Here is a 25,950-nt window from a genome sequence, read left to right as displayed (position 1 = left end):
GTTGGGATCCACCTATGATCCATATTGCATGCAATGATCTATTCCTAAACTATACCTTTAATGATTTTTTCTTGTCACAGAATTTGTTAAACATTGGGTACAGTATGTTTCTTATAATAATAAACAATCCCACATGTGTAGAGTCGTGCTTTCTTGATACATTTCCCAGAACAGAAAATTAAGCCTAAAGAATTGAAATTGAAGGAAAAAGAAAATGGTGACAGCCCCTGAGGTTCAACTACCATCTCTGCAAATGTCTACCACAGTTGCCTATCTAGCCCTAATTTTCCCCCTGAGCCTCAGTCCCGCATTTCCAAGTGCCTGTTGGACACCTATCTCTGGATATCCCATAGGAATCTCAAACACAACACAGCTTTAAGAGAATTCATTTTCTCTCCCTTTAAAGTTACCCTTCTTCCTAATTTTACTTTTTCTGTCAATGGTACCACCATTCTTCTAGTCACCCAAGTTCTCAACCTAGGAGGTATCCCCATCTCTTCATTCTCATTCATACCCCATATTCAATCTATTATTTAATTGTTGATTCAACTTCATCAATATTTCTTTTCATTCAACAGGCATCTTAGTCCAGACCCTCATCACTTCTCACTCACCTGCACTATTGTAATGGTCTAATTGGTGTTCCCCTCCTCTAGCCTTTCTCCTTTCTAATTCATCCTCCTAATATTCCTAAAGTATATGTGATAATACCACTCCACTCTCTTCATATTCAAGAAGCTCCCCATTGTCTTTAGGATAAAATGCAAATCCCTCTTTTTGGCATCAAAATCCCTTCACAATCTGGCTCTAGGATGATTACATTACCTAATATTCCTCACATACTCCTTCCCATCTCCCAGTATAAACTGACCTGTAATACCCTCCCCCCACCCTCATATCTGTACCCTTTGGAACCTCTAGTTCCCTTCAAAGCTCAGCTCAGGTGTTACCTTCTTCAAGAGGTAATTTTTGATGCTCCCTCTCCCAATTGGTAGAGTTCCTCCACCACACACACACACACACACACACACACACACACAAATTCTGTATTTACTTAGCTGTGAATATACTGTTTCTGCCCTAATAAAATGTAAGCTTTTTGAGGTCAGGGAATATCTCACTTTTCCATTGGTATCCTCAGCACCTAGGCTATACCTGCTTGTTAAATGATTGATTACTGAGGATTGAAGATGTGCCCTTTGACATTGGTTCTGGACTTTGATCAGTAACTTTCCCCATCTGACTCATTCCTATAAAACTGGCATGACCATTAACAATTACATGTTGAACTAAGATTATGCATAGTATCCACAGTAAAGACGGGTGGTAGAAATGCTTCAGGCACTCTTCAGCCCCTTCAACACCATCAATTTTTTTTTTGAGGGGGGAGATAGCAACTGAAGGCTGTTGAAGGTATCACTACATTTCTATAAGATCTCTTAACATTCTTCATTTACTAGATAGAGCATTGATTTTATTTTTTAAAAAGCCAGAAATACTCTAAAGTGTTAATCCAATTGTTACTTCTCTAGAAAAGTTATAAGGATTAAGTCACCCTAGGAACAAAAGATTCTTCAATATATATCTTCTTGATGCCTTTTACAAATTTTACCTGCTTGTGGGAATTATAAAACAATACCATCAAACCAGTAGAGTAGGGAAAAATATTTATTTCTAAGGTCAGTTACCTTGACAGGCAAAAAGCATTTCTCAATTTCAATTTCATTCAGAAATACATAAACCATGCATAGACCAATATGGCCTGCCCCAACATATATTTAACATGGTAAATATAAGGAATAAATTGTCTGAATATAAATATCTATAAAAAAATAAGTACATCACAAAATTTAATTCAACCTCCATTAGCCAGTTCCAATAAGGTAAATGATTTTGCTGCTCTAAAGTATAACCAATTTTCACCTTTTAGCATTTTTCACAAACTCTTTATCAGCACTTTTACAATAAAGAGGAAACTAAGGGTATCAGTGACCTTTTCTCATATGCATCAAATGGAGTAGATCATCACCAAAATGTGATGTCTACTATTTATCAAACTGGACTTCTATGAGGCCAGAGGATGGGTTTTATTTGGGAGGGGACAGGGAAAGGGGAAGCAGAGAGCAATGAGTAAAGGCAAAACAAGGTGGTGAAATACTTCTGCAGGAGTGCAATACAGGTGAGGTAGACTCGTATTCATGAAACACATCCTGATATACAGTAGTACAGTTTCTTTCAGCTTTGCATTTTTTATGAATTGAAAAAAGAGTATCTTTGATTTCTAACTTGGGTGTCTCTCCATGGCATGTGTTTCCAATTTGTGCATTCCTTGCAAAATCTTCTCATGGAGCTTTGGAGTTTCTCCCTGCAATCTGCCAGACATTTGAGTCAGACACACACTCCCCTTCGGACCCTCTCTTCAGAAGCTCCATCCAAATGTGTTGTCTCCTCTCCTCCTCCTGACAGATGTATCACTAATTAATGTATTACTTAGTCTTTGTTTTCTCCCAGATTGGCCCCCAGTCAACCATCCATTTACATTCCTGGATGAGGAGGAGCAAAGCTTTTCATTGCTAACGGAAGCAAATGAAGACAGATTTTATGGACTCCTCTACCTTTCTTGGAATGATTGGAACAAGGAGCCCCAGTCCTTTGCCAATCTAGAACAAAGAATGGCCAAAGCAGAGAAGATGCTGCCATGCCAGCCAGAGTACATGAGGATGAACCACAGAGATCTCTTAACTAAGATGCTGTCTTCAGACTGTCCCAAATGCTTTGTGTTTGATGTGCTCGGTTATGGGTTACTCTCTTTGCTTTGTGGATCTCAGCCCGCTGTTTTGCCATGTGAAAGGATGCTTTGATGCTATTACTGATGGCCTCCAACCTATTTAAACAAGACAAGAACAAACTTTGTTAACAAAACTTATGCTCACATCAAGATTAAGAAATACATCAAATCATCATGGAGGAAAAAAAATGAATCTCAGTCTGATTACTGAGCTCTTCTCGTCATAAAACTAGAGCATAATCTCTACTATCACTCCCCCCTCCCCGAAAAATAAAACAAAACAAAAAACTCTGAAAGTGTCTACTGAAAGCTATAAAAATAGGATCTGTGTTATGCTCAGGACAGAAAAAAAAAATCAGGTCTATCTAAAGTAAATTAAATATTGGGCTTAAAGGAAACTTAGTTTGCTTTTTTGCCTCCTTTGTTCATTTTTTCATAGGACTCTTTACATTGGGAAACTGAGTTTATCTTCAGAAGGGAACAAGTCTTCTCTGGGGTGAAAGAAATAGAAAGGAACAGAAGGAAGTAGCTGGGAGGAAAGGGGAGAAGGCAAGTGTTTAGGTGAGACTGGAGCAGATTTTATCAGGCAAAGAAAAGTTTCTGCAAACCTAATAATATGGGGACCAGGGTTGGAAGTGGAGAGCTATTCATGGGACAGTGTAGCTTAATAGATAGTGTTAGCCTTGGGAAAAGTCTTGGGTTCATTCTAACTCACATTATATACACTTTCTAGCTAATTTACTCTGGGCAATTTATGTTGATCTCTCACAACTGAAGTTTCCTCATCTATAAAATGAAGATAACACTTGCAGTACTGAGGGCTTTACAAAGCTTAAAGCACTGTGTACATGTTACTTATTTTTACAAGGCTAGTTTACTTCAGAGTGACACTTCGAAGATTAACAGCTGATAGGCTTTAGAATTGCAATCATAGGGCATCCAGTCCAAACCCCTCATTTTACAGATGAGAAAACTGAGTCCCATGAAGTAATCTTCATAAGACTTTCAAACCATTTTATAAATTGTGGTTTCATAATCCACTTCACTCTGGGCAAGGTATGATTAGTCTTATTTAAAACAGAGAGACTAAAGTTAATAGGGGTTAAGTGACTGGTAAAGGCAACAGAAAAGTTAGTAGTAAACAGCTCAGAAGTCCCTGACTTCAGGCCCAGGCTCAGTACACTCTGACCACAGAACTTCTTGCCACTGAATTTCCAGGAAAAATTCCCTTTAACCCTAATAGGGAAATGTGGAACATGTGACAGATCTAAGGGCAGGTTTCTTCCCCTGGGCACATGAAACCCAAATGTTAGGGTTTTGGAGGTTTCATCATGTTAACGGAGTTCTGATGTGATTTTAATGGTGCTGGCTGATTTAAATCTTCCCTCCACTCCATGTCATGACTAAAAAAGGGAGGGGGAAGAGGGGAAGCAAGCAGACCTAGTTTGTACTGACACTGGTTATCTGCCAAATAGAGTCCCTTATTTAAAAACAAAAACAATTCCCTCCTCCTCGATAGCTCCACCCCCCCCCACACACAAAACAGTATGTTCCAAATCTTACCAACCCTGCCTAATGACTTTATTTTCCTCATGGATGAGGAAAAAGAATTACTGCCTCCCTTTGAAAAACGTAGATCCACGTGACATGTGTATAAAAATGGGCTCTCTTTGAAAAGGGATTGATTTTTTTTCCTGTTCAGGGAAAGAAGCAAGTTTCCTCACAGGGAGCTCGATAGAAAATTAGGAAGGATCCACAGGTGTTCCCCACAACCACAAGTGTGCATGCAGTGGGCAGTAGCCTGCATTTATATTCATGATCCCCAAACCAAATGTCAAAATGGCTCCTCTGCCCTATGTTGGCTACTAAACACAGAGCTCTTTGGCTGAGGGGAGGTCCCCACCTTCTCTGGACCTCCTTGCAATAGAGGGTTGCTTAGATGGTGTTTTGGCCTTTAAAGGAAGGACCTTTTCTGTGGCACTGAAAACCCTCTCACCTTCTCATTTTCTTCTTGTTCACAAGCTGCTGGTGCACACACTTCAGTCCATGGCCAATACAGTCTTTTCCTTTCTTAGGTTCATTCCAGGCTTTCTTCAGAGTATTTTGAGTCCTGAGAGGGAGAGAGAGAGAGAGAAAGAACAAAAATTAAAGAAATTGCATTGTTAACTCTGCCTCTCTGGGCCTATGTTTCAACACAATAAATTACATTTTCCAAGGCCAGAACTGTTCTATTCGATTGTAGAGAGTTTGGGGTGTCTACAAAGCTGAATAAAAGTGAAAGGTATCTTTACCCACCAGAGTTCCTTTCCTGCTTGGCAAAAGCCCCAGCATTTCTTGTCTTTTCGGCTGGCACATTGGCATCTCTTCCTGGAGTCTTCTGGTTTGGTAAGAAGTGAATCTTCTAGGGATCGTTTGGATCGAGAAGGGCCTCCAAGTCCATATGGAACTGTGTGTCTAAATTTAAAAGAAGAAAAATTGGATATTAACATCATTCATTGCCCTCAAAATGACATGATCTTTTCAGTATATTTATCCCCTTAAGTAATACAAAGAGTGGGGGCGGCTAGGTGGCGCAGTGGATAAAGCACCGGCCCTGGATTCAGGAGTTCCTGAGTTCAAATCCGGCCTCAGACACTTGACACTTACTAGCTGTGTGACCCTGGGCAAGTCACTTAACCCCCATTGCCCTGCAAAAACAAAAACAACAACAAAAAAAAGTAATACAAAGAGCTCATCTGACCCAATAATTTGGCAGCATGAAATTTCCAGTACAAAAGGTAGGACTATCAGGGGCATCCCAACTGCTGGTTCAGAATGTGTAAATTGTGGACAATTATCCTACTACTTCCAATGTAATTCAATTCTTAACGAGATTCAGATTCCTTTCTCCATGAGTGGTATTTTTGTGGACTTCAATGAAGTGCCAGAACACATGGGATTATTGAACCCCATCAACTTCAGGCTTCAGATTGTACACAACAAACTCCTACCAGAAGATCCTTTTCTTTCCAGAAGAGGAGACTCCATAAGTCTGCCTGGTTTATAGCCTTATGTGAGAAGTTATATATATGCTTACAATTGTTTGGAAGAAAGCAGAAAGAACAGAGGGTACATATTCTTCTAAAATAATTCTTTCTAAATGGAAAGAGTTCAATGCTGAAAGGCAGATCTGGATTCCAATTCCTATTCAACACAGTAGTTCTAACTCACTGTGTTGTTATTTATCCATTTTCAGTCATGCTCTACTCTTTGTGACCCCTGGGGGGGGGGGTTCATGGCAAAGATACTGGAGTAATTTGCCATTTATTTCTCTAGCTCATTTTACATATGAGGAAACTGAGGCAAACAGGGTTACTTAACTTCCCCAGGGTCACACAGCTAGTATCTGAGTCCAAATTTGAACTCAAGTCTTCCTGTCTCCATCCAGGCCCAGCACTCTATCCACTGCACCACCTAAGCTGCCCCATAACTCACTGCATGGCCATAAGTAAATTACTTTTGGATCTCTTGGCCTCAGTAGTACAGTGGAATAATTCTCATTTTGGAGGCAGAGAACCTGAGTTCAACTCTCACTTCTGAGGCTTACTACCAGTGTAACCTCACTGGGTCTCAGTTTTCTCAGCTGTAAAATTAGGTAATTGGACTAAAAAGCTTCCAAAGCCCCTTCCAGCTCTAGGTGAATGATCCCATAGCAAGAGGGTTGTCCTGATTCTACCAGTAAAATGATATGATTTTATAATTCTTAATGAACAGTACTATTCTTACTAAGGATTAATCATGCCCATAAGGAAAACAGCTTGAATCCACCAGATCCAGTCCTGAAAACTCATTTCCCAAACCTCAGTTGGTATAACAACTTGGAGAAGTTCTTTCTGAGGCAACACATTAAGTTGGCTGTCTTTAAAATTTGCATCAAACTCTTCCTATCTTTCAACAACTATCTATCTAACTAACAAGAGGGTGGAACCAGTGACCTGCAGAATCCTTTCCACTGTGTTGCTAGACTGCCCTGTGTTGTTGTTGTTGTTTTTAATGGAATAATAATGTCCCAGAAAAGCATTAGATCTCCTCAGACGTGTTGACCTCTAATAAGAAGCAACCCAGAAAAGAAGCTATAGTTTCAACTAGGGCTAGAATGAATGACTAGGGTTACAATGCCCCCTAGAGACTTACTCGGGAGTGTTGATCCAGATGATGTCCAGGTGGCAGAAGTACACACACTCTTTATCCAACAAGGATGAGCAGGAGCAGCGTTTAGACCGGTGAGACCTCCAGGGTGCACTGGGAGGTCGGTTGTCCCCACCAGCTTGGGCTCCTGTGCGGAGCTCAGCACCAAAGGCTAAGAAGAGAGAGATAAGGGGAAGACTGAGCCATCCAGCTTCACCTTAGAGCCACAGAAATACATGGAATTTTAACATTTTACTCCTACCTAGCTGATTTGGGTGAAGCACACTGTTAAGACTTTGTCTGGTGGGGGGGGGCAGGGAGGAATACATGAAATGAACTCTTTTTTCTTCCCTCCTTAACCTAAATATTTTGCTTTGCCTTTACCCACTCTAGCATTATTATGGTCCCCTGGAGGGACCATCAGAAATGTGGGAAAACAAATGCCTTAAGGAGCTACTTTATATAGCCCCTTAGTGCTTCGGGAAATTCTTCCTGAGTTTAGGTTTGGGTTTGGCTAATGACCTTTAAATTGTTCCTGATTTTTAAGGACATGTACCTGGTATTCCCATGTAATAGTTTCCCTTCATGTCCTAGTTCCTATATGCATCAAGTAATTCAAATTACTTTGTTATCACAGCTTTTAATGACCTACCAACACCAACTTTTATAGAGTAAGACTTACCTCCCACCTAATCCCAATTCTGCTTTCTTTTCTAATATAATTAGAGACTTGGAGGTGAAGGGAGAAGCATCTTGGGAGAGAGGAGGGAGACATGAGCTCCACAGCATAGATTTCAGAAAGTGGCTAAAAAGCTCTAGGAGGCTGCTGACCTTAGGCTAAACTCAAAAGAAGTTTTGGGTATCTGATCTAAGCATCAGGGTTTCCAAACTGTTTGTTGTGCTTCTAAAAAGAGATTTTAATACCTGGTCCTGAGGTAATTTTTAAAAAGCACAGTTTGTGAGGGGTACATTCAGACCCTTCATCCAACTCCTACAGCATTCCCTCTCCTTGTTAGCTCTTTAGATGGCTTTTGGCTACAGAAACTGACTTGCCCAGCAGATTTCCAATGATCAGACACGTGTATGACAAGGTTTTAATTCCCTGTCATCCACTCCCTCTGGTCTCCATCATGCAGACAGCAAACCAAACCCATACAGAAGGACACGCAATGGTAAATCTTCTCGTAACCCATATTTATCCTATCTCTCTCCCAAGACAAGGGAATAAAATTGTAAATGGAGCTCATGTTGTGCTGAGTGCCAAAAACCTGCCAGAAGGAAACCTAAAGTCAATAATGACAAGATTTGAAGAAAGCATCTGCTCTCACCCTGAAACCACCTGGGGGGGTTTATTCAACAGACCATACTCTGGATGATGTTTCTACTCATGTACTCACTGAATCAGACTTGAACAAAATTCCATAGCTTCAAGTTGAAACACTCTCTCTAAGATCACACATGCTGACATGCTAGTATCAGCTGCAACACTATGTGATGCTAATATTATACTTCTGGGCATTAATACATGTATATGATTACACATTTGCATTATAGTTCAATCTTTTCTAGCCTTTGAATGTTCTTTAATGCTAGAGAAAATCCCAATAAAACTCTTTTGCAATAAACAAACCCAGCTGATAGACTGTCATATTTTGCACATATGCAACTTAATTATTTATTATTTTTCACTACAAGATTTGATAGCTATAGGCAATAATTCCCAGGCATCTGATTTATGAGCCACAATAGTAAAGGATAGGGGGGAGGGAGGCAAGCAAGAAAAGCACTAAAGTGGATAATTAAGTCATTAATACTCAGAAGCTTACAAGCCAGCATGCCTACCTGTATCTGGAGCTCCTTGGAAAACCACAAACAGCAGGGAGAAAATCATCTGGAAATAATCCATTCTGAAAATGCCTCCTCTGCCAACTAAGCTCAAATTAAAACGCACAAAAACAACTTCAGTTTCACCCTGAACTACTTCTGATATTCAGACCCCCAAAGTTCTTTCTTCAGTCTGGGTGCCCAGAAGGAGAGAAAAAGAAATGCTTCTGCTTCTGCCTGTGCCGGGAGAGAAGACAGACAATCCAAAAGGTCTGAAAATTCCCCGATCGTCCAGTGAGCTGCACTAGAAACCCAACGATCTTTTCAGAGACTTCCAGTGCTCATGCAGAAGCCTGTCTGGCTTGGACAGCTCTCTGCCTCCTTTTTATACTGAACCCCCATAGAGCGAGTAAACAGCTCCTACTTTTTTTTTTCTATCCTGAGACAATGTTATTGTGTTATTAGTCACCAAGAGGCAGCAACGTGCGGACCAAGATAAGGCCAGGCTGGAAAGGAAATCACTGCAAACTTCAGAGAGGCAGACGCCGTCTGACAATTCAGGGGCAGGGCTAAGAAAAAGAAAATACCCATTAGAGACCTTTGGTAAACCTGCTGGTGCAGTGTCAGATTCTACTTCCCCTTCACAACGCTGCCAGCTCCAGAGTTCAAGAATCAGACGAGGGAATTAAAAAAAAAAAAGTCATGAGATTGGTATGAAAAGTATGAGCCGCAGTTTAAATGGATTGTATTGTTATGTGAAGGGTTTTTTTTAATTGTTGTTGGGGGGTTTTTCCCTTTTTTGTCTTTCCTGATTTTTAGAACATTTAGGCAAACAGGGGAAGCCGCTTTCTCTTTACTTTTCTCTGCATCTGACCAAATTATTTGGGAATGGTAATATTTTTCTTATCCTAATTAATATTCCCTCATCCTACCCATTTCTTCAGCTTTCTCTCCATCTTTTTTAAGACCTCTGAAATGGGGGGGGGAGGTGGAGAAAGTGAAAAGAAGGGAAAGATTTCCTTAAATACTTTTATACATAATTTCCATATCAGTAAATCAGGAAGACCATCCTCAGGAATATGGTGGGGGTGGGAAACATAAGGGTGATATGAACAACAAAAGGGATTGATATTTTATTGGGAAAAAAAAAGGTATTAGTATTGGCTTCAGAATGACAGAAAGGATCACTGTTGGGGAGGGCAGAAGGAGATCTTCCATGAATATTTCTATGAATATTCCACTTAAGGGATTTCTTGGTTTCTTTTAGTCATCAGTAGATGGGGAGGGAGGGTTTTTTTTTTGGGGGGGGTTGTTTTTGTTTTGGGGGGGGAAGAAGGGAGAAAGTTGGAAGAGAAGACAGAAATTTTCCATGCCGGGGCAGGGAAATGAGATGACCTCACATTTGAATAAAAGTTTAACTTTTCAAAGGAATTTCACATCTATTACCTGGATCAATTGCCAGTGATATACAGTAAATATATTTGTAGATTTCAAAGTTCTTAGAAAAGGATACAGTGCTAAACACTCTAAGGAATTAATGCTACTTTTGCCAGCCTTTTTGCCAGTGAAGAAACTAGCTTAAAATGCAATGGGGGAAGAGGACTACAGTTTGGGGTTGGGAGGCTTGGATTTAGATCCCAACTCTGCCACTTTAACCTCTCTAAGTCTCAGTTTCCCCATCTGTAAAATAAGGGGATGGGTCTAAATGACTTCTAACATCCCTTCCAGTACTAAGATATGACCCCAACTAATTAATGGGCTATCAGGTCCAGGCACTTTCTACTAGAGCAGGTTGCCAAGGCTGGCTACCTCAATTCCAGAATCTTCCCCATATGAAAAATCCTCCTAGTGGACATTCCTTCCAAGAATTTAATCTTTTATTTGTTTTTCTTCTATGTGGCTGGTTGCCACTTCCCAATTTTAAGCAGTAGAATGGGATTCAATAAGCAGCCCATTCCCCCTCATTTTTCCCTTCTAAAAATTTTTTCCCTACCACTCGAAGAATTATTTCCTCCTCTCGGAGGTAATGGAGCTAGAAATAAACCAGCCTTTTTTTGTTTTTTCTGTCATTTGGGTCCTTGGAGACTCTCCACAAAAGACCTTGCTTTATTTCAATAGTTTCAGTAGGAGGAAGAAGCAAAAGAAATATCTTTAGTTTTGCATCAGAACTTTTGCTCTTAAATACTGTGTGTGTGTGGGGGGGGGGATTAAACCCTGTTACCACCTCAGGAAAAGGAGGAGGAGGAGGAGGAAGATAGTGGATCTGGTCACTAGATCAGACCAAAAAAAAATGATTTACCCTACTAGATCCCAGAACAAAAAGAAACTTCCCAAAACATCCAAACTGGAAAATTGGACCTTCTTAATTGAGCGTCATATATCTGAGTGCACCATACTTTCTACTTATGACACCACTGCCTTGTGCAGAATTACAAGAGTAAGGAGATTTTGTACATGGCCAAAGGATTCCCAAAATAAAGTGAGATAAGCTCATAGAAAAAGCTATCAAGGGGGCAGGTAGGTGGTGCAGTGGAGAGAGCACTGGCCCTGGAATCAGGAGTACCTGAGTTCAAATCCGGCCTCAGACACTTGACACTTACTAGCTGTGTGACCCTGGGCAAGTCACTTAACCCTCATTGCCCTGCCCACTCTTCTCCCCAGCCCCACCCCCACCAGATTGACAGACTGGAAAAAAAATCTTTCCCCTCACTCATGTTCTTCTCTTGCTCCCTAACCCCATTACAAAGGAAGGGAGACATCCCACAAAGTTCTTCTATAGTCGAATTTTTATAGTGTTTTAAAGTCTTCAAAGGAATCTCCTCAACAGCAAGTCTTAGTGATAGGTGGTGTTAAGTACTGACATATAGGATTATAGAGAAAGTATTAGAAAGAACCTCAACAATCTTTGGGTCCAGCACTAATTTCACAACTGAGGTAAGTGAAGTTCAAAGAAGATTCTTGCTCAAGGTCACATGGCTAGTGTCAGAATCTAAGTCCCTCCTGTCTCAATATACTCTCCACTTATGAGTCTTCTCCTCCTCTTCCTCCTCCTTCTTCTTTTTTTCTGAACAACATGGTATTTTGCCCCCAAGGTCCATGGGATGAAATAATTTAAAACTAGAATGGAGGAGACTGAGCCCAGAGAAATTAGATGATTTGCCTTGTTTTTTTAAGCTGATATTTATAAGGTCATTGTAATTTATAAAGTGTTTCGTTCATACACATTAACTTATTTGATAGGTGGGTATTAGAGGTATGATTTATACCCATTTTATAGTTAAAGAAAATGAGACTCACAGAGATTAAGTGACTTACTGGTGTCAGTAACTGTCAGAGGAGGAGCTAGAATCCTGAGTGTTCCTGACTCCATGTTCAGTGTACTTCCCCCCCTCCCCTGCACCCCAGGTCTACCGACTTCAAAGTCAATGCTCTTTCCCTGACGACCAGGCTCGGTGCGGAATCCTTCCAGACCCTCCAGGGTCCATCCAGCACAGCGAACATAGCTCCCTTTGGGACCAGATGGATGGGGTCTGTAAGGAAGTTAGCTGTCACTCCACCTCCAGGCTGCAACAGCAGCAGCAGCAGCAACTAGGAGCAGCAGGAGCTCCTGACACATTGCCAAGCTTCTTCCACCCACCCGGGCAGACCACAAGCAGAGAAGAGATGACCTAAAATTCCCAAGAGTAAACCTCGATGAAACACCCCTAGATAACAAAAGGCCGCCTGTGGAATGTGTTTGGGCAAACACTCCTTTCTTCCACCCCCTGGCACTTTCGGTGCAACCTCCCCCTTCTCTTTGCGCCCCCCAGCCCCAGGCTCTCCCCGGAAGCTGCAGCCCCCGCCCTCCTCAGCTTGGGAGGTGGTGGGGAGAGATATCTTCTCCCAGAGTCCAACAAGTCTCCCTTGTTTCTTCCCCTTTCCCATCCATGCCCCCGGAAGGAGCAACAGGACCCAGCTCGCAAGTCCAGAGATGAAGCAAAATGAAACGAACCCACACGACTCCCCTGAGCCACCACCTCCCCTGCGGCTTGTGTCATCTCGGGCTCCTTATCTGGGCTATAAATAAAGCTCCGAGCCGGGCCGGGGACCTTGTCTCCAGCAGAGGTCTGGTCAGGTCTGGGGGTGCTCTCTATCAGAGTGGAACAAATACACGCTCGGCCTCACCAGTGCTTTATCTCCCCCTCTCCGAAAACACCAGCTCCCCTCCACCCAGATGAATCCCGAATTTCCATGAGTGACCCAGCCCAGGGCCAGTCCCTCTCTTCCGAGAAAGGACAACAAGCAGCATCCTGCTTCCCCTCCTTCCATTGCTTCCCCCGCCCTCAGTCTCCAGTGCCCCCATCAGCAACGTGCAGAGAACCCGGAGGCACCGCCAGGCTGACCGCTGGTGCTGCAGCAGCACAGCTAGTACCTCTCCTGAGAAGGGGGGGGGGGGAGGGGAGGTGCCAGATCCCTGTCTAAACCCAAACCTGTTTTACAAGCTTGAAGCTCCCACCTGAGGGAATGCCAGCGGGGGGGGGGGGGGAGGAGAAACAGGACAGCGGGGGAGGGGAAGACAAGATGAGCGGGACAAAGGAAAAGACGCCAAGCTTGTCCTCCCCCTTTGGGACGCGTTGGGAAATAGCTGCTTCCATCTTCAAGCTCTTCTCTGTGGAGGCCCTTGGGGAAGGAAGGGGAGAGGCGAGGATAGGTAAAGAAGGGCATTTTCCCAACAGAAACAATTCACTGTTGCTGTTCTTGCTCTCGCTGTTAAGCCCAGACACTGGAAACTATTTGATAATGTTGTTTTAAATGTATTTTTCTTTGTATCTCTTTCTCTCTATTTATATTTATAGATATCTATAAATATAGCACCCTGAGCTCCGAAAATAGATACTACAGTAGCAAAGTGTCCAGTTTAGCACTCTTTAGCTTTGCTATTTCTCAACTTTTGCGTAATAAAATTTGCAACTTTATCCAGCGGGTACATCAGTGTGAGATGTTGCATTTAATCCAAGCAACAGCCGTTAGCCTGCCTCAACCACAGTGAAGAGAAATGGGAAACCACATAGTAGAGGGTAACTGTGAATGAATATTAAAAACCCTGGGTTTATGGATCAAGAACAATTGGTTTACAGATCTGTGTTAATGCAATTAGCCATTTGTAGCAATGCCCATCACTTGCAAACGGTCCAATCATTAGGTTGATTGCATTGAGTTTCTATTTCCATGATACTGACCTTTGAAAGGCCCAGATTAGTGATAAACACTGGCCCTGGATTCAGGAGGACCTGAGTTCAAGTCTAACCGCAGACACTTGACACTTACTAGCTGTGTGACCCTGGGCAAGTCACTTAACCCCCATTTGTCCCACCAAAAAAAAAAAGGCCCAGATTGTTTTTGTTTTGTTTTTCCCCCAGAAAAGCTTGCTATAATATTTTATAGACCTTCTGAACTCACATACACATGTCCCAGAAAGATGGCTGATTTAACACAGCAAGCAGAGTGACTGTCAAATGAGATTTGTCACCTATGCATTTTAAAATTATAGAGCCTATTCAACTCTGGTTTCTTTACCCATTTATACATAGTGTTTAACATATGGGAAGTCTTTAGTTTAAAGGAAAATGTCCATTTCCTTAAAAACATCATGCTATTCTTTATACCTCACTTCTCTGGGTCTCAGTTTCCTGATCAGTAAAGTGAGGACACCTAACTGCTATCAAAGATCTCTTTCAGCTTTAAGCTTCTATCCTCCCAGCTTCATACTTCCACCTTGGTCCTTATCAAATGCCTCACATTAAAATTCAGAGATACCTCCACCTTAAAAAGCAGTAGGCATAGACATGGTATCTGCCATTGCCTTAAACATATCCCCACTGTTTGGGCAGATGAGAGGAGGTGGAAAACATGACACTTGGGGAACCGGAAGAATGGGAGAAAAAAAAGACAGGGAAAGTGGACCTGCTCCAAGTCATTCCCCATCCTACTCCAATCATCACATGAAGCCCCTTCCAAAATGATCTTTGCCCAATACCATGGCTTCTCGAGCTTTATTCTTCCTTCGTGCCTTTTTTTTTTCTAATCTGAAGGGGAAATGGCATCCAAAAACCTAAGAGGAAATCATAGAGAACTTCTCTGGTTTTCAGCTTTCTTAGGCTCTTATCCACTATTCTTCCTACTAACTCTTCTTCATTGGCTCTCCTTTCCTTCCTCCTACTCAGCACATTCTCTGAATGTGCACCCTGAGTTGTATTCCATGCTGAAAGTTACTCATTTGCATCTTCACAATGAAAATGTCATAATCTTAGGACCCTTTTAACTTTAGATCCATAACCATATAAAGCCCCTTTAAGAATTTAAAGCAAAGCATCCTACTGACATAGAAACAAATCAATTTCCAAATTTTTCTTTAGTTTTTTTTTTTTGGTTAGTTTTTGGTGAGGCATTTGGGGTTAAGTGACTTGCCTAGGGTCACACAGCTAGTAAGTGTTAAGTGTCTGAGGCCGAATTTGAACTCAGGTACTCCTGACTCACTGCACCACCTAACTGCCCCCCACCTTAGGTTTTAATAATGTGCATGGAGGGAGAGTGGTCATTTCCATAATTTTTAAAACATAACCCTTAGTAAATTTAATAGACCTCATATGCTGAGGTCAGTATGTAATATGGCCAGACATGGTCCTGGCTTTTAAGGAACTTACATCCTACAACCCATAGCACCTATAATACTGAGAAACTGATTCACTAAGTTTCTATGTCTCATAAGTAAACAGATACAAATACAACACAAATGATCTAAGCATTAGTCCTTCTCTCTCATGCTTATGAGACTGATAAGATGCAATACATAGTTATAGGCATAGTCATAGTTGGTCATCTTATTTTCTGTTCTGGTTTCAAGTATGTATAAAGAAGAAAAAATAAAACTCCAAGGGAGAAAAATTAAGTTATTTTTAAAGTATTTGTGGTATCAAAGGAATCAGTCATTTAAGGTTATTTCAAGTCATTTTAAATATTACTTTCCTTCCAGAGATTAGAATAGGATGGTAAAGGGAACAGATTCTAGAGAGCTGGTTGTTGCATTTTCTCTTTTGGCTCTCTTAATCATCCTCATGTTTTCAAAAGTAAAAGCAAATGGCATATGTATCTTAGGCAGAGAAAGGTCTCCGGTTTCATTCCAATGTAGCCAGAACTCTTTACATAGTTCTCATTTCCCTGCTGATGGAAAAGCTCGTTAAAAACAGAAACAGGAGGTACTAGCCATCACTTGTTTCAGTGACACAAAAACATGATGGATCTATTGTGCAAACTCAAAAAAAGGTGATTGTTTTTTCCCCTCAATTTCAGAAAGTTGCCTTTCAGCCAATTCAGTAAAGCCTTGGGGAAAAGAGGCATGGGTAAATTCAATTTTCACATAAAATCTAAAATTCAGAGATTCCTATTTCACATTTATTTAATATTGTTAAGTAATTTTCCCCATTTTTTTGCTGAACATGACTTGGCATAAAAGGAAGAATGAGCTCTTTCCTTAATTGTCATTTACAGTAGCCTTGTCAAAATCAAATAGAAATGGGAGTCACTAAACCATACATAAAGATCCCTGGGGGTCCAATATTTAACAACAATAACAATTAACATTTATATAGCACTAACTATGTGCTGGGCACTGTTTTGACCACATGTTAACATTGTCTATGTTCTATTGTATTTTTATTTATTTTGTTAAATATTTCCCAATTATAGTTTAATCTGGCTGAGTGGGCTAAACTCAGGAGTGTTGAGTTTGACATTTCCAATGTATACTGTATATACACATCATGATGAGCAAGGTTGAAGCATTTATAAGGGGCATAGTGGGACTCCAGGATTAAATTTTAGGGGAAAAATCATTGGAAAGAAGTCTCCTCAACAAGGCTTTGAAGGACAAAGGGCAATGACTTTTTTAAATGGGGAAAACTAGGGATTCAGCCTTATGAAAAGCAATAGGTGAAGGTCAGTGGCAATAGATTGATTTTTAAAAAAAAAAAAGACAAAGTGATCTATAATTACCTTGGTGAACTATAAAAGTGGAACAGGTAAAAAGCAATAAGCCTGAGGGAGAGGAGACAAGGGAAATAGGATAGTGACCTGATAGCATTTAAACAACTTTCTTGTGGAAAAGGGATTAGGTTTTTACTCCTTAACTCGGGAGAAAAGAATCAGGACCAATGAGCAGAAGTTACAGAGAGGCAATTTTAAAGCCAATGGAAGGAGAAATTTCTTTTTTTTTAATCATAAACATATTTTATTCTTTTCCAGCAACATGTAAAGAGAGTTTTCAACATTTATTTTCATAAGATTTTTGGTTCCAAATTTTTCTCCTTCCCTTCCTACCCCCCTCCCCAAGACAGAAAGCAATCTAATATAGGCTATATATGTACAATCACACTAAACACATTTCTGCATTAGTCTTGTTGTGAAAGAAGAATCAGAACAAAAGGGAAAACCTCAAAAAACAAAAACAAAAGTAGAAACAGTATGGTTCAATATGCATTCAGAATCCACAGTTCTTTTTTCTGTATGTGGAGAACATTTTCCATCATGAGTTCTTTGGAATTGTTTTAGATCATTGTATTGCTTCGAAAAGCTAAGTCTATCACAGTATATCATCACACAATTTTGCTGTTACTGTGTACAATGTTCTCCTGATTCTGCTCGCTTCACTTAGCATCAGTCTACTTAAGTCTTTCCCAGTTTTTCTGAAATCTACCTGCTCATCACTTCTTACAACAAAGTAGTATTCCATTACATTGATATACCACAACTTGTTCAGACATTCCCCAAACGATGGGCATTCCCTCAATTTCCAATTCTTTGCCACCACAAAGAGCACTGCTATAAATATCTTTGTAGATGTGGGGAAGGAGAGATTTCTTAATATTTAGAGGAATCTAGATGTGGAATGAGCTGCCTACAGAGAGAATGATGTTCTTATCCTTGGACGTCTTCAGGCAAAAGCTGATTGAACACGATTGGTGAAATGTTAATGAAACAAGAAATGAAAGGACACCATGCCCTCTATATGTAAGTCAAAACGAAGAGCCAAAGCCATAACTAGAAGTTTCTGCACCCCATGTAAGAGGCAAGAAAGTTGCCCTCAGCTAGGGGTGGGATAAAAAGAGAAGAGCTGCCTGGACAACAGCAGACTCCCTCAGATCATTCAAAAGCTTCCATTAGAATCCTATGTAATCCAAGAAGCATGTAATTTATCACCTAATAAAAGGCACAGTACTAGGCACTGGTGATATGAAAACAAAATGAAAAATAGCCTTTACCCTTGAAAAATTTATATTTTACTGGGCAGATACTACCTGTAAAGAATAAGACTATGCAAGATAATTTGAAGAGCAGGGATATATCAATGACTAGAAGGATCAGGAAAGGCTTGTCATAAGAGGGAGCACATGTGTTGCATGCTAAAGGAAGCTAGGGATGCTAAAAGGCATAGGTAAGGAGAACTGCATATAAGGAATGCAGGCCAGCCTTTGCAAAGGCATAGGAGGATGAGGGGAGATTATGTGCTCGCATGTGGGAAAAAGCAAGTAGACCAATTGGATTGGAATGGTAAATGTGTGAAGGACATTAATGTGAAACAAACATGGGTAGACAGGTTGAACCGAGAATTGGAAGAGCTGAAACAAATGGAGTAGTTTGTATTTTGTTTTCCCAAGAGGAAGCTAGTTGAGCAGGAGAGTAACATAGTCAACCTTGTGCTTTATTTTGGAAGTTGAGGGCAGAATGGACTGCAGGTGGTGGACTAGAACAAAGGGACATCTGTAATATTCTGGACAAGAGGTAATGGGACCTGGAAGTAGGGAGTAGACATGGGAGTGAAGAAAAGAGGGCAGATGGGAAAGATGTTGTGGAGATAGAATCAATAAGATTTAATTGGATGTTTGGGGTTGTGTTTTCTAAAATTATTTCTTAATACTGCATTTTTCAAATTAATTGCTATTTATGTATTAGTGGCTATTACACCAGTTTGGGCAGTGAGCATTTATTATTAGTAAAATATTGACTGCCTGTGTCCCTAACTTCTCATGGTCTCAGGCTTTCAGACCTACATTGTCCTAAGAGGAAAGACACACAGCAAGAGAGAACAGGTAAAGAGGGCAAAAAGAGTACAACCCTGGCATGGCCAAGGGTTTTATCCTCTTTTGATAGAGGCAGGTCATTATGCATTGATCAAAGCTAATTGGTTAGCATTATTCAGTTCCATCAATTGACATGACTTGAGGGTGGTCTAAATTAAAAATGAACTCAAAGAGTATGCAAAAGAAGGACAAATTCCAGTATCTAGATGTGGTTCACTTAGCTAATCAAAAAAAATCAATCTCTATTTCTTTTGTTCCCTTGGGTTTGTTCCAGAAATTCCTCAAGAACTGGACTTTCCTGAAGGGGGGAAGGGCTGAAACTGATCGCTGGGTCCCCCCAAGTAATTCATTATTAATAATTATTTCCTCACAGGATAAAGGTGATGGAAGAGTCAAGGATGTTATTGGGGCTAGGAATGGGCAATTGGAAGGACAATGGTGTCCTCAACAAAAGTAAAGAAGTTTGGAGGTGTGGAGGGTTTAGGGGGGAAAATAATGAATTGATTCTGTTTTGACCATGCTGTGTTTAAGATGGTAATAAGATTATCCAGGTGGAATTGGCCAGCAGGTGATTGTAAAAGGCTATCTGATTCAGGAGCATCATTAGGGCTATAGATGTAAATGTAGTAAAAGATGATAGCTGAAACCATGGGATCTATGATATCATTGAGAGATGGAGGAGAGAGAGAAAAAAAGAAAACTCAAGCCAAATGTTATGAGGCAAAGCATGAGTGATTATCTAACAAAGGTGATCAGAAATTGCATAAAGAAAGAATAGAACCAGGAGAGAGCAGAGTCAAAAAAGCTGAAGGAGAAGAAAAGATCCAGAAGGAAAGGGTGTGGTGGTTGACAGTGTTTGAGCTATAGAGAAGGGAAGGATAAGAACAGCAAAAAAAGCTATGGAAGTTAGCAATTAAGAGACCCTTAGTAACCTTAAAGAGAACAGTTTCATTTGAATGCTGAGGCCAGAAGTCAGATTACAGGAGATTAGGAAGTAAATGGGAGGAGAGGAAGTGGAGGCAGACCGTAGAATGCCTTTTTCTAGTAGTTTGGCTGTGGAACAGAGGAGAGCCATTGGGTGATTTTACTATTTTACTTATTGCTTCTAACTGTAGTGCTATTTACATCATATGTGGGAGTCAGGGTGGTCCAACACACTTCTCTACTTATCTACCTGCCCCTCCCTTCCAAGAGCATCTTCCCAGTCCCCATACAGACCTAATCCAAATACCTCTCTCCTTCTCTTCCTACTGATGGTTGTTGAGGAAATCCATCTCCAGGCATGGGATGACAAAAGGTTAAGACCTTCAGTGGAAAGTCTTGCCCCTGATTTAGGATGAATGGATGTCTGTGCAAGGGGTGGCAGAAGGGAAATCATACAACTCCATTTGAGAGACTTCATGTCTTCTTCCTATTCTTGGGGGATGGAGTAGACAGTCAAAAGGGGAGATGATCAGTACCCTTGTGAATGGCTGGGGATTTATGGCAATGGTATCTCTGAAGCCAAATGGATGCCCCCTCCTTCCCTGATCCACCTTCTGACTTCCCAGGGTTGGGAGAAGAAAGAGGAGAAATAACTGAGGCCATTTGGAGGCTGACTAATGCATTTTTCTGCCCTTATGCCCAGATACCTGGTACATTTGGAGATTTAAAGATTAGAGGCTGCAACTCCCTCCCTCAAGTTCCTTTTCTCAGTTTCCAGAGGGAGCATCAAGAGTGTTAAACCCACCACAGCTGGCAAAAAAGGAGATATATCCAGTTCAGGCATTCCCTACATACTGGAGAGGGAGAAGTTGTGGAGAAATTGCATTTTCCAGAGTATTGGAGTCTTTAAATTAATTTCGCCTGGAACAAATATTCCTGCCCATCTTGGTTACAGTTCTGAAAGGAAATATAGCCAATGGAACAGAAGGCAGTTCAGAAGGAAGCACAGATAAGCAGGACAGCCTTGAAACCAACATATTAAATGTATCATATTCTTTTTTAAGAAATACAAGCTATAGGTAATTATGTCATAGTTTCATGTACAATCCTCATTTTCCATTCTTCTCTTTATATGGAAATACTTAGGTTTGGTGATACTTATCAAGTACAACCTGAAAATGTTACATAAAAAGAACCTCTGAAAGAGTACTACTTGTTACATAAGACCAAATTATTTTGACTGTTTATTGTGTGGGCTATATCTCTATTAAAGTGTCTGGATTTTATTTGAATTAGAAAATATTAAATGAGTGAAAAAATCATTCCATATGTTGGGAGACTCACTTTTGGACAGATACAACTAACAGTCAAATCCCCTCTAAAAGAGTGTTGAGGAAAAAAATTGGCTCTCTACAAAGGCTCCCCATCTCCTCATACCTCTTCAGTGACAATAGCAAATGGTAAGATTTGTTCATGAATCTAAAGTCTATTTCCACTTATCTAAGACTTCTTTCTTTATAAGTATTATTTGATGGATGTCTAGTCTTTATGAGAAAAATATTCTTTCTAAATGCATGACTATTCACTGATAACCTTATTTTTTAAGTATTATTAGTTGTTATTGAAGTAAAAAACAATAATTGGTGGGGAGGAAGCTGAGTTTCTTTTTTGTTTGTTTGTTTTGTTTTGCTGGGCAATAAGGGTTAAGTGACTTGCCCAGGGTCACACAGCTAGTAAGTGTCAAGTGTCTGAGGCCGGATTTGAACTCAGGTACTCCTAAATCCAGAGCCAGTGCTTTATCCACTGTGTTACCTAGCTGCCCCTGAGTTTCTTTTGAAAGGGCATTTGGATCCATTTGTAAAATTTAATTGAATTTCATGGGCTTCAGATTATCCTCAATGCTGGAATTTTACTTTTATTTTTCTTTGTTTTATGTTTTTGGTGGTTCTATGACTAATTTTTCTGAAAAGTGGTGATATGCATATATTATATGTTGTTATTGTTATTTCTATGAAGGCCAGGAGGTTCTAAAAGAAATTATGGATAATATTATTTAACTGGTTGATTTTAAGAATGATATTTAACATGAATTGTAATAATAAGTTAAAAGAAAGGCTTTTTTTCTGCTCTTAAGAGCAAAGAATGAGACAACCACAGTCACTAAATTATGAAATTACATTAATCCTTAGCCCATTCAGAATAATAACGTTTTTAAGCTAGAGGTATAGAGGGGAGACAAATGGAAGAAGGAAAATCTGTAATTGTTATCTGTTCAAGAGGTTAAAAGGGGTTTCTTGCTATTGACTGGGTCTCCTGCCCAGTGTTTAGGCTTTGAACCAAGTAGGATTGTTTGACCCCTTTAAAAAAGAAAAAAAAGTCTAAGGCATCAGAGTGATGGCCCAGTTCCCAGCCCTCCCCCTTCCTGGGATACTGGGGGAGCATGACTTAGACAATCCTGAAACTGATAAAGCTTATATAAAGCACATTATCTTGCTACAAAGTGGGAAAGATTTTGTGAACTGCAAAGTAGCCTGTTTAAAGACTTTTTTCCAAATTTGTTTCAAGACTAGGTCGGGAGCGCTAACATTTTCTAGATAAAGCATTTATACTGCATCGTTTCTTCCTGGCTGTCTTTTCTCCCCCAAACTCTGTTCTATTTTTGTCCTCTGACTGGAAGAAACCATCTCCCTTGGTTAATGACCTAGAAGAGTTTGCTGCTGAACCTGGCCAATTTTCCTACCTATCCATCCCTAAGTTCTAGAAGTAGTCTTTTATTTTGCTACTTAATTCTGAAAACAGGTGAGGACAAAGGTTCTCACAATAGAGGTTCTGCAACAAAGGAATTCAATTTCTGCATACATGTTTGCTTCTATCCATCTTTATAACATAACATCTCTGCTGGAGACAACATCAGTTGAGTGTTTTAAATTGTTATTGTACAATCTTGAACCATTTCCCTATAACTTCATTTTTCTTTTCTTTGTGTGCAAAATGAGGATACTGCTTGGCCAAAGACCCTAAACATAAAAGGAACAGGTGGGAGAGAAAACAATATAAAGCATCTAGATGACTTCTTCCAAGGTCCTGAGCTCCTTAAGAATTGATATACACATGAAATCTGCAAAGCAGGAATCACTTAATGACTCCTCACATTTATATATCATTTTAAGGTTTATAAGACACTTTAAATATATATCAAATGATCTTGACAAAACTCCTGTGGGGTCTATGTACAAATAATAGCTCCATTTTACTGACAAAGAAACAGGCAGAAAAAAGCAAAATAACTTGCCCAAGATAATACAAGTAATAATTAAAATAGGGCAGCTAGCTGATACAGTGGATAGAGTGCCAGACCAGAAATCAGGAAGACTCACCTTCCTGAGTTCCAATCTGGCTTCAGACACTCTCTAGCTGTGTGACCCTATTCAAGTTGCTTAACACTGTTTGCCTCAGTTTCCTTATCTGTAAAATGAGCTGGAGAAGGAAAAGGCAAATTATTCAAGTAACTTTGTCAAGAAAACCCCAAATGAAGTGCCTCCAAGGAAAACAAAGCAGGCTAGGCCTTGTGGCAGTATCTGCTTTTGCCAAGTGCCGAAACATTTCACTTGTCTGAGAAATGGATTCAACAGTTATATTGATTATCCACATTAATGAATTATTAAATAATTTTAATGTTAAAAAAAAGAACAAAACCAAATGGGTTCACAAAGGGTCACACCTGACTGAAACAACTGAATGACCACCACAACAATAACTAACAGAGCCTATTTGAAAACACATCTTCTGATTTCAAGACCTGGATTCTTTCTGCTACAGGACAGTGTCTCTACATTGTCTACAAGAAGCAGATTTTTTCTGGAATAAAATGTAATAATTACCACATGGCAATTTAGGAGAAGCTACAAAGGAATTACGAACTGGAGGAATTACAAACAAAGGAGGAAATGAACTAGAAAAAATTATCCAGTTTTGTATTGGGCCACTACAATGCCACACATTAAGCACACCCAATTCTTATGAAAATGAAACTCTGCATCATAGACTGGGAAAGTTAGGGAAATTAGTATCATCTGATTGAAAGAGTATTTGGAAGTTAGCCCCAGACTATAACCATGGACAACTTCCTTAGCCTCTCTTGGTCTCACTTTCCCCATCTGTGGAATGAGAATAATAATCTAATCTGTCCTTGCCCCTTACTTCAAAAGGCAAAAAAAGTACTCTGATTTTGCCAAAAGAGTGAAGATGTAGTATATAGTTGAAGGAAAGTTCATATGGAGAGGCAAAGAGATTCATGTATAATTCCCTCTTTACCAAGGGCCTAAGAAAACAAGAGAAGACCAAGAAACAAATGATTCCAAAGAAAACCCTATAATTGTGTATAGGGGTAAAAAAAGAAGAAAAGCAAGCTAAGAAAAGAAATAGTTTGAAATGATCTCTTCAAATGGCTTTTAACTTGGGGAAAGATATACGATGTTAAGAATAAGGAGCATCCGTTCAGAAAATAGTAAAATTCTTAAGATAAGAGATATATTAATATGGAATTTTATGAGATTGGACATTCTGCCCTTGAAGCAAACAAGACTGTTGGAATTAAATCTGGGGGTGGGGATAGGGAAGCAAGTGTATGGAGTGTTAAAAAATTTAGTTAAAGAAAGATCCTTCTAGTTATTAGAATACTGTAGAACCTCAGAGCTGGAAACAACCTCAGAGACCACCGAATACAACCCATCCCTGAAAAATAATCCCTTCTATATCATACTCCAAAAGTGATCAACCAGTCTCTGCTTGAAGGTCTCTAGTAAGAGAAAACCCCCTGTTACCAGATATAAACCATTTCATGATTGGTTAACTCTAATAGTTTCTTTTTTTCTTTCTTTAAAATAAAACTAAATTTGGCACTCTATAGATTCTACCCATAACTCCTGGTTCAGCCCTGGGGGGACCAAACAAAATAAATCTCATCCCTCTTCCACATTCTTCCACAGTTCTTCAAATATTTGAAGACAGCTATCGGTTCCGACCTATGTCTTCTGTTCTCCAGTCTAAGTAACCCTAGTTTCTTAAACTGCTCCTCATGTTTCATCATCTCAAGCCTTTCAAACCAATGGGGTCTCCCCCATCAGGATTCTCTCCAGCTTACTAATATCATCCCTAAAATGTGGCACTCGGACTGAGAGCAATATCCCAAGCACTGTCTGACCAGAGAAGAGTAATGTGGCCTCACATCACTTTAGTGGTTTTGACTGTGATATCACACTGCAGATCCATACTAAATTCTCATTCCACTAAAAATCTCAGTTCTATTTTTTTGTTTGTTTTTAACAAACCACTATCTAGTGACACCTGTTCCATCATGCACTTGTGGCAAGGTGGGGACAGGGCAGTTAGGTGGCACAGTAGATAGAACACAGGAATTGGAATCAGGAAGACTCATCCCCATGAGTTCAAATCTGGCTTCAGACACTTACTAGCTGTGTGACCTGGGAAAGTTACTTAATTCTATTTGCCTCAGTTTCCTCCTCTGTAAAATGAGCTGGAGATGGAAATAGCAAACCATTCCAGTATCTTTGCCAAGAAAACTCCATGACAAGTTGAACAGGACTGAAATTAACAACAGGAAAAAACAATAGCAATGATAACAATAGAAATAACTTTTAAATTTTTTAATATAATTTTTTTAAAAATTTTAAATCATAAAAATAATTTTATATGGACTCAATTTTTCAGTAAGGAAGAAAATCAGGTCATTTTCTGAGAGAGGAAACAGGCAAAGAACTGGACTTGGACAAAATTGAAGAACATTGAAAATTGTTATAGGAATGAACAAGAAATGAATAAAAAGGGACCACTGAACCGCCGCAAAGACAGTTAAAGTTAGATCACATACATGTGTCTTTGTAGTTGGCTTGGCTTATGTAGTTCTATAACTTTTTTAACTGTGATTTCATCAGTGGTAAAGGAGTTCAGATAAGAGTTGATCCAGAAAAAATTCTTAAGTTGCATAAGGTATATAGCAGTTGTGACTTGCTCTGGGTATCTCAAGAGAAATTTGAACACAGGTTTTCCTAATACCAACACAACACTGTCTCCACAATGCCACATTGTCTTCAGCCTAAGAGTGGAAAAACT

At 39.9% G+C, this 25,950-nt stretch overlaps 1 protein-coding gene across 1 annotated transcript; it reads right to left on the bottom strand.

The window, feature by feature from the left end:
* Positions 1–1,679: 1,679 nt before the first annotated feature.
* Positions 1,680–12,254, bottom strand: EDN1 (endothelin 1). Its single transcript, XM_043976072.1, has 6 exons — positions 12,095–12,254; positions 8,798–9,348; positions 6,962–7,127; positions 5,084–5,242; positions 4,785–4,898; positions 1,680–2,884 (listed from the first exon to the last, which is right to left on the bottom strand). Exons 2-6 carry the CDS (start codon positions 8,859–8,861, stop codon positions 2,743–2,745), a joined length of 645 nt encoding a protein of 214 aa, XP_043832007.1. The 5' UTR covers positions 8,862–9,348; positions 12,095–12,254; the 3' UTR covers positions 1,680–2,742.
* Between the last annotated feature and the right edge of the window lie 13,696 nt (positions 12,255–25,950).

The sequence above is a fragment of the Dromiciops gliroides genome, chromosome 1 (assembly GCF_019393635.1).
Source record: "Dromiciops gliroides isolate mDroGli1 chromosome 1, mDroGli1.pri, whole genome shotgun sequence".
NCBI classification, from domain to species: domain Eukaryota; kingdom Metazoa; phylum Chordata; class Mammalia; order Microbiotheria; family Microbiotheriidae; genus Dromiciops; species Dromiciops gliroides.
Note: the sequence above shows the minus strand (reverse complement) of the source record. Positions and strands in the feature narration are given on the sequence as shown.

Bases quoted from the DNA above. Each gene is read 5' to 3' on its own strand.
- EDN1 (XM_043976072.1), bottom strand. From the start codon at position 8,861: ATGGATTATTTCCAGATGATTTTCTCCCTGCTGTTTGTGGTTTTCCAA. The intron at 7,128-8,797 runs GTAGGCATGCTG...CTCTCTTCTTAG, and splicing joins CCAAGGAGCTCCAGATACAG to CCTTTGGTGCTGAGCTCCGC. The intron at 2,885-4,784 runs GTGAGAGGGTTT...TTGTTTAAATAG, and splicing joins AACAAGAAGAAAATGAGAAG to GTTGGAGGCCATCAGTAATA.